At 34.9% G+C, this 14,492-nt stretch overlaps 1 protein-coding gene across 6 annotated transcripts in view; it reads left to right on the forward strand.

Moving 5' to 3' along the window:
- The window catches only part of SCAF4 (SR-related CTD associated factor 4), a 111,904-nt gene that overhangs the window by 46,596 nt on the left and 50,816 nt on the right, over positions 1 to 14,492 (forward strand). For 4 of the 6 annotated variants that reach the window (XM_078146536.1, XM_020995989.2, XM_020995991.2 and 1 more), the window contains exons 5-8: positions 10,926 to 11,061; positions 11,513 to 11,652; positions 12,156 to 12,332; positions 13,937 to 14,037. In XM_078146536.1, the coding sequence (XP_078002662.1) occupies positions 10,926 to 11,061; positions 11,513 to 11,652; positions 12,156 to 12,332; positions 13,937 to 14,037 (554 nt within the window). The remainder of the gene's footprint in view (positions 1 to 10,925; positions 11,062 to 11,512; positions 11,653 to 12,155; positions 12,333 to 13,936; positions 14,038 to 14,492) is intronic. The other 2 variants (XM_020995990.2, XM_020995992.2) reach the window with 2 other exon arrangements.

A 14,492-nucleotide genomic window follows, 5' to 3' on the forward strand; every position in this document is an offset into this window, starting at 1 on the left:
TATAGCTTGAAGAAATCAGGAAGAAAAACTCAGATCTATTAGGACCATTACAACAAAGCAAAAATAGAAACTATCCACCAGTTACCTCCTGTAAGCAACTTTAATATGAACACACCAATAAGGCAGAGTCAAAATCCACATCTTCCAGGTTAAAGGAAAAATAATGCAAACATCCAAAAAGGAGATTTAAGTACAAAAAAAGCCAGTCAAGATAACTCAAGACATGGCAGCTTCTGTTATAAACTGGAGGAAAGCTTAGAATACAGTATTTCAATAGGCAGAAGATAGTTTTGCTGCCCATAGTAACATCTGTCATAACTAAAGGTGGAAAAATACAAACCTTTAATGAAATGGAGGGCTTCAAGTAAGTATTCCTAAGGAAAACCCTGAGAAAAAACTTTGACAGTCAGAAGAGGTATGAAGAGAAACATGAAAAGGTCAGTTGAAATTAGCATTCAGAAGTGTTGTAGTTGGCAGGGATGATACAGGTGTCTCCAGAACTTTAGTATCATCAGGAATCATAGAGGGAGTTAAGTAGAATTGAGAGCTTAGGAGTAATTTTTTTATTCTTTGATGACCTAAACTACAGAAGGAAGAATGAAGAAGGGCACTAAATATGAGTTGAGGTCTTCATTTGAAAGTGTTGGGGAAAAGAAGTGCTTTGGAAGGCTTGAGAGAAAAGTTTGAAACAGCCTTTGATGAGTCAGGGAGAAGCAGGGGTAAAGTGATTGCTTTGCTACAGTGATGATCTAGCTGAGGTTGTATAGCATAAATTTATCAGTATTGTTTCCTGATTATCACCACCTTTATTTAGCAATACATGTGTTGGAATGGAGTAAGTAGACAGAACAAAAAAAAGGATTTTATTAAAAATGGAATTTCTGTTAAGTGTATTTTTAAAAGAAATATTTAATAAGGTAGCATAATTGTCCTGTTTTTGTGTGCTCTTCTGTTTTTCTGTATAGTTTTAAAATATTGATTTTTTTAAAAAGTTATAAACACTCATTTTTTTTCCCCTCTGCTCAATAGAAACCCTCCTTTATAATGACAATATGCACTGGTCATGCAAAAGAAATGAAAAATCAGCATGTAATGTCTTAGGGCATATAATTCATTCTGTACCTCTAGTCCATTACCTCTTAGGTTGGAAATATGTTTTGTCATCAGTATTTTTGAATCCATGACATGGGGTTACTGCTTTGTAAATTATTATGTACATTGTTCTCTTGATTTTTCTTACTCTGCATCAGTTTATACAATTTCTCTCATGTTTCTCTTTCTGATCTGTTTTATTTGCCATTCCCCATAGCATAGTAATATTCCATCATAGTCGTTTATCATAGTCATTTGTTCAGCTATTCCTGTTTTCAGGGAAGAATATTTTTTAATATGAATATGAAATACGTTACATATTTGGTTTTTGTATCACCTATGCTGGTACCTAATACAGTCTTGGTACATAAATGGCTAGTAAATATTTGTTGATTCAATGATTTATTTGATATTTTAAAAAATCCTTAAATAGTATACTTAGCTTTTTATTTTTTATTTTTTTATTCTGAACTTAAATTTCAAATTAAGCATCATTTCCCTGTTCACACCAGAACAGAAAAAGATTGCTTATGAAACTGAATCTCTACCTTATAATGCAGCTTCTTTCAGGTTGTCTAGCTTGGCTGTGCTTCCCTTTAAAATTTCAGTCGTGTGTGTGTGTATGTGTGTGTACACATACACACACATATATATATATTTAAATTTTATTTTTCCCCGATAGCACTCTTTTCTTTGGTATCACTAGTGCCAATACATCCTCTCTCTGCCAACATCCCTCTAGTTAAAAAAATGAGAGACAAAGAGGTGGAGAACCAAACCCTTGCAACAAATACACAGCATGCGAAATGAATCCACACAATGGCTATTTCCCAAAAGGTAATAAATCTCTTTATTCAGCTTGAGTGCATCAGCTCTCTTTCAGTGAGGTAAGATATTAACATGCTTTCATCACAGATCCTCGGGAGACGTGGTTGGTCATCGCATATCAGTTGATTTTCTTTACAGTGTTATTGTCCTTGTATAAATACACTTCATTCTATATCAATCCATATTATCTAGGATTCTCTGAAATTATCTTTCCTCATTTCTTTATGATTTAATAATATTCTATTATATTAATTTCTCACAATTTTGTTCTGCTATCCCCTAATTAAGGGACACCCGCACCCTTCAAATTCTGGTTCTTTTCATTTTTTTTCTTTTACCATTTCCTTCAGAATTAAGAAGTTTGTTGTATTTTTGATTATACCTTCTTGAGTGTCATCCTTCCACTTGACTTCCTATCCCCAGTTATTTCCCTATTAGATTTACTGTATTTCTAGGCCAAATTGGAACTGCTTTCTCCGTAATTACCAGTGAGCTCTTAATTGTCAGATCCAAAAGGGCTATTTCTCAGTCCTCGTCTTTCTTGACCTCTGCAGTTTTTGACCCTGTCAATCAAGTACCCACTTCTCCCAGATGCTTTCCCCCCCTGTTTTCATTGTATTATTCTCTACAAAGCATGAGTGCCACCTAAGGCTCCTTTCTGGACCCTCTTCCCATTTCCCTTTACATTGTTTCATTTGGTGATGTCATCCGCTCTCATGGATTCAGTTATTTCTTCTTTCTTTTTTTAATTAAATTACCAAAAGTTTATCTATTTTATTGTTTTTTTTCTTTCATAAAACCAGCTCTTAGTTTTATTTATTAGTTCAATAGTTTTCTTAATTTCAATTTTATTAATCTTGCCTTTGGTTTTCAGTATTTCTAATTTGGTATTTAATTGAAGATTTTTAATTTATTCTTTTTCTAGTTTTTTTAGTTGCACCCTCAATTCATTGATCTCCTCTTTCTCTGTTTTATTTGTGTAAGCATTTAGAGGTATATAACTGCCCCTAAGAACTGCTTTTGCTCCATCCCATGAGTTTTGGTATGTTGTCTCATTATTGTCATTCTCTTGAGTGAAGTTATTACATTGTTTCTACTATTTGTTGTTTGACCCATTCATTCTTTAAAATTAGATAATTTCATTTCCAATTAAATTTTTAGTCTATCTTTCCATGGCCCTTTATTACATATAATTTTTATTGCATCATGATCTGAAAAGAATGCATTTAATATTTCTGCCTTTCTGCATTGGGCTGTGAGGTTTTTATGCCCTAGACCACTGAGGAAAAAGTATATTCCTTTCTATCCCCATTTAATTTTCTTTAGAGGTCTACCATATGTAACTTTTCTAAAATTCTGTTCACAACCTCAACTTCTTTCTTGTTTATTTTGTGGTTAGATTTATCTAGCGCAGAGAGGGGGCGGTTCAGGATCCCCCACCAGTATAGTTTTGCTGTCTATTTCTTCCTGTAACTCCCAGAACTTCTCCTGTAAGAATTTGGATGCTGTACCATTTGGTGCATATATGTTTAGTAATGATATTACTCTTCATTGTCTATGGTGCCTTTTAGCAGGCTGTAGTTTCCATCCTTATCTCTTTTGATAAGATCTAGTTTTGCTTTTGCTTTGTCTGAGATCAGGATTGCTGCCCCTGCTTTTTTTTACTTCACCTGAAGCATAATATATTCTGTTCCAGCCTTTAACCTTTATCCTGTGTGTATCCCTCTGTTTCAAATATGTTTTCCTGTAAACAGCATATTGTAGGATTATGGTTTTTAATCCATTCTGCTATCTGCTTCCATTTTATGGGAGAGTTCCTCCCATTTACATTCAGTTATGATTACTATCTGTGTCTTTCCCTCCCATTTATGCATTTCTTTCTCCTTTCTCTCTTTTCCTCCTCACTAATGTTTTGCTTTTGACCACCAGCTCCCTCAGTCCCACCTCCTTTTTATTAGCCCCCCTCCTTTTTCTCCCTCTTTACTCTTACTACTTCTTCCTTCCCTTCTATCCATCCTCTCCCTTTTCTTTCCCCTTTCCGCTCCTACTTGCTATATGGCAAGTTAGATTTCTATACCTATTTGATTATGTTATTCCCTCCTTCAGCCAAATCTGATGAGAATAAGGTTCAAACAATGCTCATCTCCCTCCCTTCTTTCCCTCTATTATAATAGGTTTTTGTGCCTTTTCCCATAATGTAATTTACCCTTGTCTGCCTCCTTTCCTTTTCTCCCAGTACAATCCCTTAATTAGATCTGATTAATCCACTTACTTAGATCTATTTAATCTACTTAATTAGATTTTTTTTGTCATTACATCAAAGTCAGTTTATACCCACCCCCTCTGTCTATGTATATCCCTTTAAAATGGTATAATAGCAGTACAGTTCTCAAGAGTTACAAGAGTCATCTTCTCTTGTAGTAATGTAAACAGTTTCTTTTATTAATAATGTTTTTTTCTGTCCCGTTTACCTTTTTATGTATCTCTTGAGTCTTGTATTTGAAGATCAAATTTTCTGTTGAGCTCTAGTCTTTTTATCAGGAAGGTTTGGAAGTCCCCTATTTTGTTGAATATCCATGTCCTTCCCTAAAAGAGTATGCTCATTTTTGCTGGGTAGTTGATCCTTGGTTGTAATCCAAGCTCCTTTGCCATATGGAATGTCGTATTCCATATCCTACCATCTTTTAATGTAGAAGCTGCAAGTTTGTGCGAAATCCTGACTGTAGTTCCATGATATTTAAATTGTTTCTTTCTGGGTACTTGCAGTATTTTCTCTTTGACCTGGTAATTTTGGAATTTGGCTACTATATTCCTTCGTTTTCAATTTGAGATCTCTTTCAGGAGGTGATCAGTGGATTCTTTCTATGACTATTTTACCCTTTGGTTCTAAGACCTCAGGGCAGTTTTCCTTGACGATTTCCTGAAAGATGCTCTCCAGACTCTTTTTAAAAATCATCATGGTTTTGAGGTAGACAGTAATTTTTAAATTGTCTCTCCTGGATCTATTTTCCAGGTCAGTTATTTTATCAATGAGATATTTTACGTTTTCATCTGTTATTTCATTCTTTTATTTCTGTTTGACTGATTCTCACTCTCTTATAGAGTCACTATCTTCTACTTAGCCAATTCTAATTTTTAACATTGTTTTCTTCTATTAGATTTTGTACCTCCTTTTCCATTTGGCCCATTTTACTTTTTTAAGGAGTTCTCAGTAAGTTTTTGAGCCTCCTTTTCTGTTTGGCCAATTCTGCTTTTTAAGGAGTTGTTTTTTTCAGCGTACTTTATTTCCAGTTGGCCAGTTGTATTTTTCAGGGACTCGTTTTCATCAATGGACTTTTTTTCCAGTTGGCCAATTGTGTTTTTTAAAGACTTGTTTTCTACAGTTAATTTTTGGCCTTCCAAGCTGTTGGCTCTCTTGCATACTTCTCATTTCTTTTCCCAATTTTTCTTCTACCTCTCTTATTTGACTTTTAAAATCCTTCTTGAGCTCTTTCACGAAGGCTTTTTGGGCTTCAGACCAGTTCATGTTCCCATTTGAGGTTTCTGAGGTGGGGGTTTTTTTTGTTTGTTTTGTTTTTAAATTTTATTAATTTATTTTGATTTATCAACAATCACTTCCATATGCTTTTGAGTTGAAAATTTTTCTCTCCCTTTCTCCCTAAGATGGTACACAATCTGATATAGGCTTTACATTTACATTCCTTTTAAACATATTTTCATGTTAGTGAAGTTGTGAGTAAAAATTAAAACCAATAGGAGGAACCATCAGAAAGATGAAACAAAACTCAACAGAAGGTAAAAATAAGTGATAGCGATTCGACTTCCATAGTTCTTTCTTTGGATATGGACAGCATTTTCCATCCCGAGGCCTCTAGAGATGTCTTAGATCCTTGTAATGCTGAGAACAGTTCAGTTTAACAATATTAGTCATCACATAACATGGCTGTTATTGTGTACAAAGACCTCTTGGTTCTGCTCACTTCACTCAGCATCAGACCATATAAGTCTTTCCAGGTTTTTCTGAAGTCATGTTTATTCATTTCTTATAGCACAATAGTATTCCATTACATTCATATACCACAACTTACTCAGCCATTCCCCAGTTAATGGGCATCCTCTCAATTTCTAATTCTTTGCCACCCCAAAAAGAGCTGCTATAAATATTTTTGTACATGTGGATCCTTTTCCCATTTGTTTGATCTCTTTGAGATATAGCCCTAGAAGTGCTATTGCTAGATCAAAGGGTATGCACATTTTTGTAGTCCTTTGGGCATAGTTCCAAATTGTTCTCCAGAATGGTTGGATCATTTCACAACTCTGCCAACAATGCATTAGTGTTCCAATTTTTCCTCATCTTCTCCAACATTTATCATTTTCCTGTTTTGTCATGTTGGCCAATTTGATAGGTATGATGTGGTACCTCAGAGTTGTTTTGATTTGCATTTCTCTAATCAATAACGATTTAGAGCATTTTTTCGTATGACTATAGATGGCTTTAGTTTCTTCATCTGAGAACTGTCTGTTCATATCCTTTGACCATTTCCAATGTGGGTTTATTGACAATGTTGTCCTCTTCTGAATTACTGTCTTGATCTTCCCTGTCCCCATAATAAGAATCTATGGTCATTGTGTATTTCTTTTTGCTCATAGTGTTTACTTATTTCCTGTCCTTAAAAAAAAAAAATGAGGTCTCCTGCTGAGGAGCAGGGGGCACTGATCCAAGCTTCTTGTACTGGGAGCTGGGGCCTGGTCACTGGTTTTGTGTGCTGGGTCCTCAGATGCTGGCAGTTGGGGGCTGTAGGGTTCTGGTAGCTTACCTGGTGATGGACTGCAATCAGTAACACTGGAACTCTAAGGGTAGGGGTGGAAAGCCTGGCCCTTGGAAGATGCCTACTTACTCCTTTCTTTGGTTCCTGCTCACCCAGGCCTTGCACTCCTTGGCTCCTGCTCACCTGGGCCTTGTAGATGGATGTTTTGCTGCTGCAGGATCTTTCTCCACCTGGAGCTTTCCTTCTTGACGTTGTGCTTCCCAGCATTCTACTGAGGCACCAGGAAACTTGGTTCCTGGAAAACTCCGTGGCACATGGTAGTTTTTCTAAGCCAGTTTCCACTGGTTCCCCTGCCCATACTGAGGCACTGGGGGATCCTAGTGTTGGTGCTTGCCTGCTCCACCACTCTGGGGTTCAAGATCTCCCCCTGGTAGGCTGAGGTGGGGCTTTCTGCTAACTTGCTGGGATTTCTCCCTTTCTGTACTGCTCCCCCTCCCCCAGAGCGAGAGTGATCTTTCCCATTAATCCCCCAAGCTTCCTGAGCTACCAGACTGCTGCAACCTGCCTTTCTGCTGGTTCAGCTGTTCCAGGTTTCCTGGGGCAGTACTTTCTGGTCTTTCAGAGGTTAATAAGGGAGGGTGAGAGCAACTTACTTCTTATTGCGCTATCTTGACTTCTGGAAGCAGAGCTCCAGATTCAGTTATTTCTATGTAGATGATTCTCATATCTATATTTAGCCCTAATTTCTTCTTGCCCTCCATTCTTGTAAATATAAAATGCCTATTGGACACCTCAAAGTTAATTAACATGTTCATTAACCCTCTCTTCTCTTGAACTTCCCTATTACTGTTGAGGGTACCATCAATACTCCTAGTCACCCAGGCTCAGTGTTAATCTTCAGTCCTCCTGTGATTTCATCCCAGATGCAAATGCCAAGACTTGTCATTTTTTCAGCCTTCTTAACACCTCGTATGATCTCTTCTCTCGACTTGCATAGCTAACACCCTGGTACAGGTTCTCCTCACTTTCACACCTAGAATAATTCGGTACCCTTCTGATTGGCTTCCTTGACTTTCCCGCTACTCCAGTGTATCTTGTACTTGGCTGTCAAAGTGATCTTAAAGCGTAGATTTGACAATTTTATCTCCTACCCTTACTGAATAATAAATTCTAGGGTATCCTCATTACCTCAGTTATAAAATGTACAGTCTTTTGTCATCATTGGGCCTTTTCTTACCTTACCAGTGTTCTTAGTGCTTGAGTCCATGTTCCCTGTGATTCCGTGATAGTGGCTTCCTTGCTGTTTCTTGAACATGATACCCTATCTCTTGATGCTGTGTTTTCTAACTGGCTTGCCTCCTTGCCTGGGATGCTCTTCCTCCCCACATCTCTGTATTGGCTTCCTTCAAGATTCATGTCAAATACTACCCTTTTCAAGTGATCTTTTCCATTCCCTCCTGCCTCCCTCTGGTAGTACCTTCTCTTTCAACTTCACCTCCCATTTACATTTTATATATCTTGTATGTACCCAGTTTTGTTTGTTTTTTGTTGTTGCCTGTACTCTCTCTTATTAGAAAGTGGGCTTCTTGAAAGTGGAACTATGTTTTTGCCTTTCTTTGTATCGTCGGTACTTAGCAGATCTCAGAATATAGTGAATGCTTAATGAGTGCTTGTTAATTTGCTGACTTTGCTGTAAGGTTCTAATAGATATTAAGCAGTTGTAATTCATGATTTCTTGAAACATAGTGTCCAGACCTTTAAAAAAATTATTTTTTTTATCGAGTTCATTGATTCTTAAATTCTCTCTCATCGACCTGTTTTCTGTTGGATTTTTTAAACTTCAGATATCTAACATTTTCCAATCTTTTGATTTTTTTCTAATATTTCTTGCTGTCTTATGAAGTCATTAGTTTCTTTTTGATCTTTCCTGATTTTCAGAGAGTCTGTTACTTGGGTAAGTTTTGCCATTTTCTCTTCTATGCTGTTTATTCTCCTTCCAATTCTTTCCTATGTAGCTTTTATTTCATATTTTATCTCTTGCTTCATTTTTTTCTAGGTATTCATGTAGTCCTTATGGAAAATCCATTTTTTCCTTTGAGTCCCTGCTTGCAGTTGTTATGGAGTTATTCACTCCTAGGTTGGGGTCTTTGGGCATCTTTGGATCTACAATAATTCTTTATAGAGGTCGGTGTCTTCTTTTGTTTACTCATCTCTCTGGTCTTAGTTCCTAAATTGCGGCTTTATGCCAGGGCTAGGCACAGCCCCTTGATGCATTCAGCCCTATTTCATCTTCCCTGGGTTTTTATACTGACCTCTACCTCCTAGGTTTAGGGTCCCTCCCTACTTTGAGGTTCATATTGTTGAGCATTCAGAAACCTCTGTGCTATCTCATAAGTTTTAGGGGCCTTTGAACCTTGGGGTGTTCTCATTTGAGTGTTGCCTTGGTAGCAGTGGTCGGTACCATAGCTGCATTTCTCTATTGCTCTGGTAGTTTCCAGGGACCTTGTTGTCGATTCCCACTACTCTGAGGCTTTCTGGAAGTGCCCTCTATTCTTTCTGCCTCTATACATAGACTAGTCCTTCTTTGATTGCACTAGCAGGCTTCCAGCTTATTTGCCTGTGCTGGTATTATTAGTCTTGCTGGCACCCCTGCTTCCTATTTTGTGTTGGCTTCTGGCTGGATTTTATGCAGTTTTGAGATAAAAGAAATCATTTTAGTTCCTCATTGGATTTCTTAATTGTCATTTGACCTGTTGCTAATTTTTAGGATTTTGTTAGGGGAGCTGATCAGCCTGCTTCCTTTCATGTTGGCCAGAAGTACTCATTAACACACTTTAAAAATACAAACAAAAAATAGAATTGAACCCAAAATATGATTTAGTTAATATATTAACACAATACATAATTAATTATATATCATTAATATAATTTTCTATCATTTGTTTAAAATCTAATATAATTATTTAACAATAGCAATAAGATTTTTTGCTCCCATTTCCCATGTGACTTCTTTTATGTCTGTATTTATAAAGTGTGTGGGATGTGTGTGTGTATTTATTTTGGGCTTGTTCTGTACATATTCTAATTCAAGTCCAATCATTAAACGTGTAAGATATTCTCATTTTTGCTATCATAAAGTAGCTATGGATGTTTGTATATGTAGATCTTTTATTGTGATTCTTGGTTTGCAGAGTATCATCAGTTTTGTAGCTCGTATGGCCAGGTTGTTTCCCACAAGGCTAGAACCAATTTATAGTGTCAGCAGGAATGTTTAAGACTGTCTTCTCCTATATCCCTTGTAATATTGAATCTCATTCTTTTTTATCTGGTTTTATCAACTTGATGGTTATAACGTGGTATTATAAAGTCACTTTATGTTTCTTCAGATTATTAAGAAGTTTGTACAACTTTTGGGGTGTGTGTTTATTATAGTTTGCATTTTATTCTATGAAAATTGCTCACATATTTTGATCATTTCTATTTAGAAGTGGATATTACTTTGATAGTTGTATATGATAGATTTTTTTTCAGATGTTTGCCATTTGACTTTCATAATGACCATAGCAGACTGGCATTCTGGGGAAAATGTTGAGCTTGATTTCGTATCTGAAACTTCGCTAACTCTTTGACATTGGACAAGATGTTTCCCTGTATATTTTTCTTAGATAAATAAAATTATCTCCCTAAGATTTAGCTACCACGCCATACCACTGATGTAATCATAGCTCCTTTCCATGTTAAGGAGTATTGCCATAAAGATTTTTTGTATATACTTTTCTTGATTTGTGTGAGTGCATGCGCACACACATATTGTTATCCAAAATCTTCTTATATAATCAAATCCATTATTATTCCATTTAATGAATAATAACTAGTTTTTCTTTAAGGTTTGCAAAGTGCTTTGCAAATATTATCTCATTTGATCCTCACAAACCCTCTGAGAGATAGGTGCTATTATTCACTCCCATTTTACAAATAAAGAAACACTGGCAAAACAGACTTGCTCAGGGTCACAGAGGTTTTAAGTGTCTTAGGTCAGATTTGAACTTGGGTTTTCCTGACTCCAAATCTAATACTTAATCCATGCTTTATCCATTTGTATGGTAGGAAAAGATTCTTTCCGTATTGATATAAATGTTATTGCTTTTACTTTAAATATTTTCATGACAAATATTTTAAAATGTCTTATTGGTGACACATATTTATTACATGTCTTTTTTTCCTTCTCCCCCCCAGAGTAAAATAGTTCGTGTTCTGAACCTTTGGCAAAAAAATGGAGTGTTCAAAATTGAAATTATTCAGCCTCTTTTGGACATGGCAGCAGGAGCTACTAGTGCTGCCTCGGTGCCAGAAAATGTTACTAATAATGAAGGTATGATAATTTAAAATGTTAACCTGTGAATTTACTTAATGCGGTGATTTTTGTGAAGCATATGTCTTTGCCTCAACTTCAAGGATGTACGATTTTGTTTTGTTTTGTAGTTTGATAACTACAGACTGGATTCGTGTATTTGTGAAATTCTTCCGTGCTTGGGTTCTCAATACTCAGACATATAACTGAATATGCTAAAATTGATACCCTACTAGACTTATTAGAATAAAAGCTAGTAATTATTGTTACTTTATTTATATTTGTTAAAACATAAAATTCCATACCTTAGAATATATTTGGTGAATTAAATTACATACTCTTTCTTTTTAATCGATAAAATATTTGTGTCAGAAGAATGCAGTTGTTGAGGACTAATATAACTACTCCAGTAATGATAAAATTTTAAGTACTATTACGAAGATGTTTTGGTTTTCTATTTCTTTTTTTGTAGGTTCACCTCCACCCCCAATAAAAGTTTCTTCTGAAACTCCACAAGTCACTACAAACTCAGTACCAACTATGCCACAATTGCCAAGCTCAGATGCTTTCGCAGCAGTGGCCCAGTTATTTCAGACAACCCAAGGACAACAGGTAAGCTAATTAAAACTCAAGCACACAAAAGAACATGCTGTTTGTAAAAGTCATTGTAATTTTAACAAAAACAAACATTTAATAAATATTTACTATGTGCAAGGCACTACGCCAGGGGAAAAATATCAAAGGAGCCACCTTACATTGATGAGGGTTGCTAGTGATGCAGTTTTGTTGAGAGAGCTAAATTTATAGGAACACGAGATGATAGAACATGTATGAAAAGAAATGAAGGGGTACCAATCCATTCATTACTTTTTTTCCCTTACAATTTGATTTAAGAGAGCACGAACCTTTTGCTCTTTGCCTTTCTACCTTTGCTGTACACTCTTTTCCCATGCAAAACAGAGCAATGTAAAAAACCTTATCAAGCAGAAACATAGAATCTATTTAGTTTCCCTACCTGTATTAATTTGTCTCACTATTCATTGTATTTCTTAATAATGCTTTTTTATACTATGCACCTACCAGCATATAGCTTATTGAATTTCTCATTTGTTAAGCTTCAGCAAATTCTTCAAACTTTCCAACAACCTTCAAAACCCCAGTCTCCAGCCATTGATAATTCTGTGATGGCTCAGGTTCAAGCTATAACAGCTCAGTTGAAGACTACAACGACACAACCACCAGAGCAAAAAGCTTCCTTTCCCCAACCTGAGCAAAAAACTACATTTGATAAGGTAGGCCATTTCCCTTAATTTTTCAATCAGCTCTCAATGTTTGAGCTATTGAACCCCACTTTATTGCCCACAGAAATTTATCATTATTTTCACAGGCTGACTTCTTTCTACTACTCAGCAGCCTTCTGCACCATCTTGCCCATATTATTAGTCTATATGCACAAGGATTATAGAATAATTTTAATAATTGTAAAATCAAAATCTGATTAGAAGGGCTAATTTGCTCCCCTAAAACATCCTGTTAGTATATTCCAAAAGTGTATATAAATAACTCATTTCAGATTTTATCACAGATTTAATTTGGGTGTTTTTGTTGTAGCTGATTCTTGATATCAATAGCTATTTTTAGAAATAATGAACTAACAACTTCTCTTTGGACATATGTGCTCCCTTCTAAGTATTTTTAATCTCAATTTCATTTTATTGCTTGAATTTCAGAGGAAGGTATTAATCCTATTGCACACATTGGCATTAGAAGTTATATCACAATGGAAATATGTTTTGCATGATTTCACATATAAAATTGGTATTGTTTGGTATTGGGGGAGAGACTGGAGGGAGGTAGAAAATTCTGTATTCCACATTTAAAATGAAAAAAAGAATGTTAAAAATAAATTATAATTTTAAAAAAGTTATGTCACAAATGTTTTTTAGCTAAGGACAAAGATTATTCCAAAAGGAAGTTGAATAGGTTAAGTATAGGTGTATACATAATACATTAATTTTGTTGGTAGTTACATGCTGATGGGCATATGAGAGGATGCCCACCTCTCATATAGGTCAGTAAAGAGGATCAGGTGTATTCTTTGTGAGGATTATGTCTATAGAATAGTTGGCTTTTATCAATTTTCACTAAGTGTGTAATAATTCATTTTTTTAAACCAGAAAATGTTTCCATTACATGATGCTATTGCCACTTTATCTTTACGGAGGGAATATTTTTATTTGAGAAAGCAGCTGAAAGTCGTTTGCTATGTTTCTGGAAAGAACCAATATGTGAATTATTTACTTTCCATAAAATAAGATTGACTTTTTAGTGTTATTGTGTGTGTATGTATGTATGTTTGTATGTATGTGTATATGTGTGTATGTATATTTATATTTACATTTATACATATATGTATTTATATTTATATTCACCAATGCCCCCCCCCCAAATAAACCCATATAGTACTAGTATCTTGTATTTTTTTTTAATTTTCCTGATTTTTTACTCTTGGCCTATAATTTTAAAACAAGCAGAGTCACTATGTTTTGTTGCTTAAATATTGTTTTAATAACACAGCATCTAGTTTCTATAGGCATGCAAAGTAAGTACAATTTGCTCAATTAGTGTCATTTTATGTATTTTTTAAAAACTGACTTTCTGAGTTTCTTATTAATTTTGAAATTAGCTATTTTGCTACCAGAAGATTTGGTATCAAAGTATACTTTAAATTAATATGTGTATAGGTATATATTGCATTTTATATTTCTGGGTTCCAAGGTAAGATTTTATTCTAAAAAACATGTAAAATAGTTGTAGTATTATATGAATCATAATATGAGACAAATGTTGATTTTTTTTTAAAAAAAAGCATTGAAAAATAATTATTTTTTTCCAGAAGTTATTAGATAGATTTGATTATGATGATGAGCCAGAAGCTGCTGAAGAATCAAAGAAAGAAGATTCTTCTGTTTCTCCTTCTCTTCCTCAGCCTCCATTGTAAGTGACTTAAGGCTACTTAAAGAATAACAAAGTGAAGATTATTATTCAGAAGTCTTAGAAAAGGCTAATTTCTCTATATAAACATACAAAATCATTTTTTCATTATATCTTGCTGTTAATTATCAAATTTTATAAAATTTAACATAGGTAATATTACATGTCAGAGACATATTTTTAATAGTACTTACTATATTGAATAATGTAGGACAACAAGAATAGATGACCTTTATGTAGTGTTTAAGGCTTAAAAGTTACAATAGATACCCTATCTCTTTTGAATCCCTCAACAGCTCTGAGAAGTAGATATTAGTTATAATTATCTCCACTTTACAAACTCGAGAAATGAAGTGACTTACCTTTGATTACAGAGCTGGTCTATTGGAGAACAGATCTCTTGACTCCCAAGTTTCAGTACCCTTTTCATTATACCATAATAGAGAAAAATTAAGAAA

Source organism: Phascolarctos cinereus, unplaced genomic scaffold (assembly GCF_003287225.1).
Source record: "Phascolarctos cinereus isolate Bilbo 61053 unplaced genomic scaffold, phaCin_HiC Scaffold_726;HRSCAF=1367, whole genome shotgun sequence".
NCBI lineage: Eukaryota > Metazoa > Chordata > Mammalia > Diprotodontia > Phascolarctidae > Phascolarctos > Phascolarctos cinereus.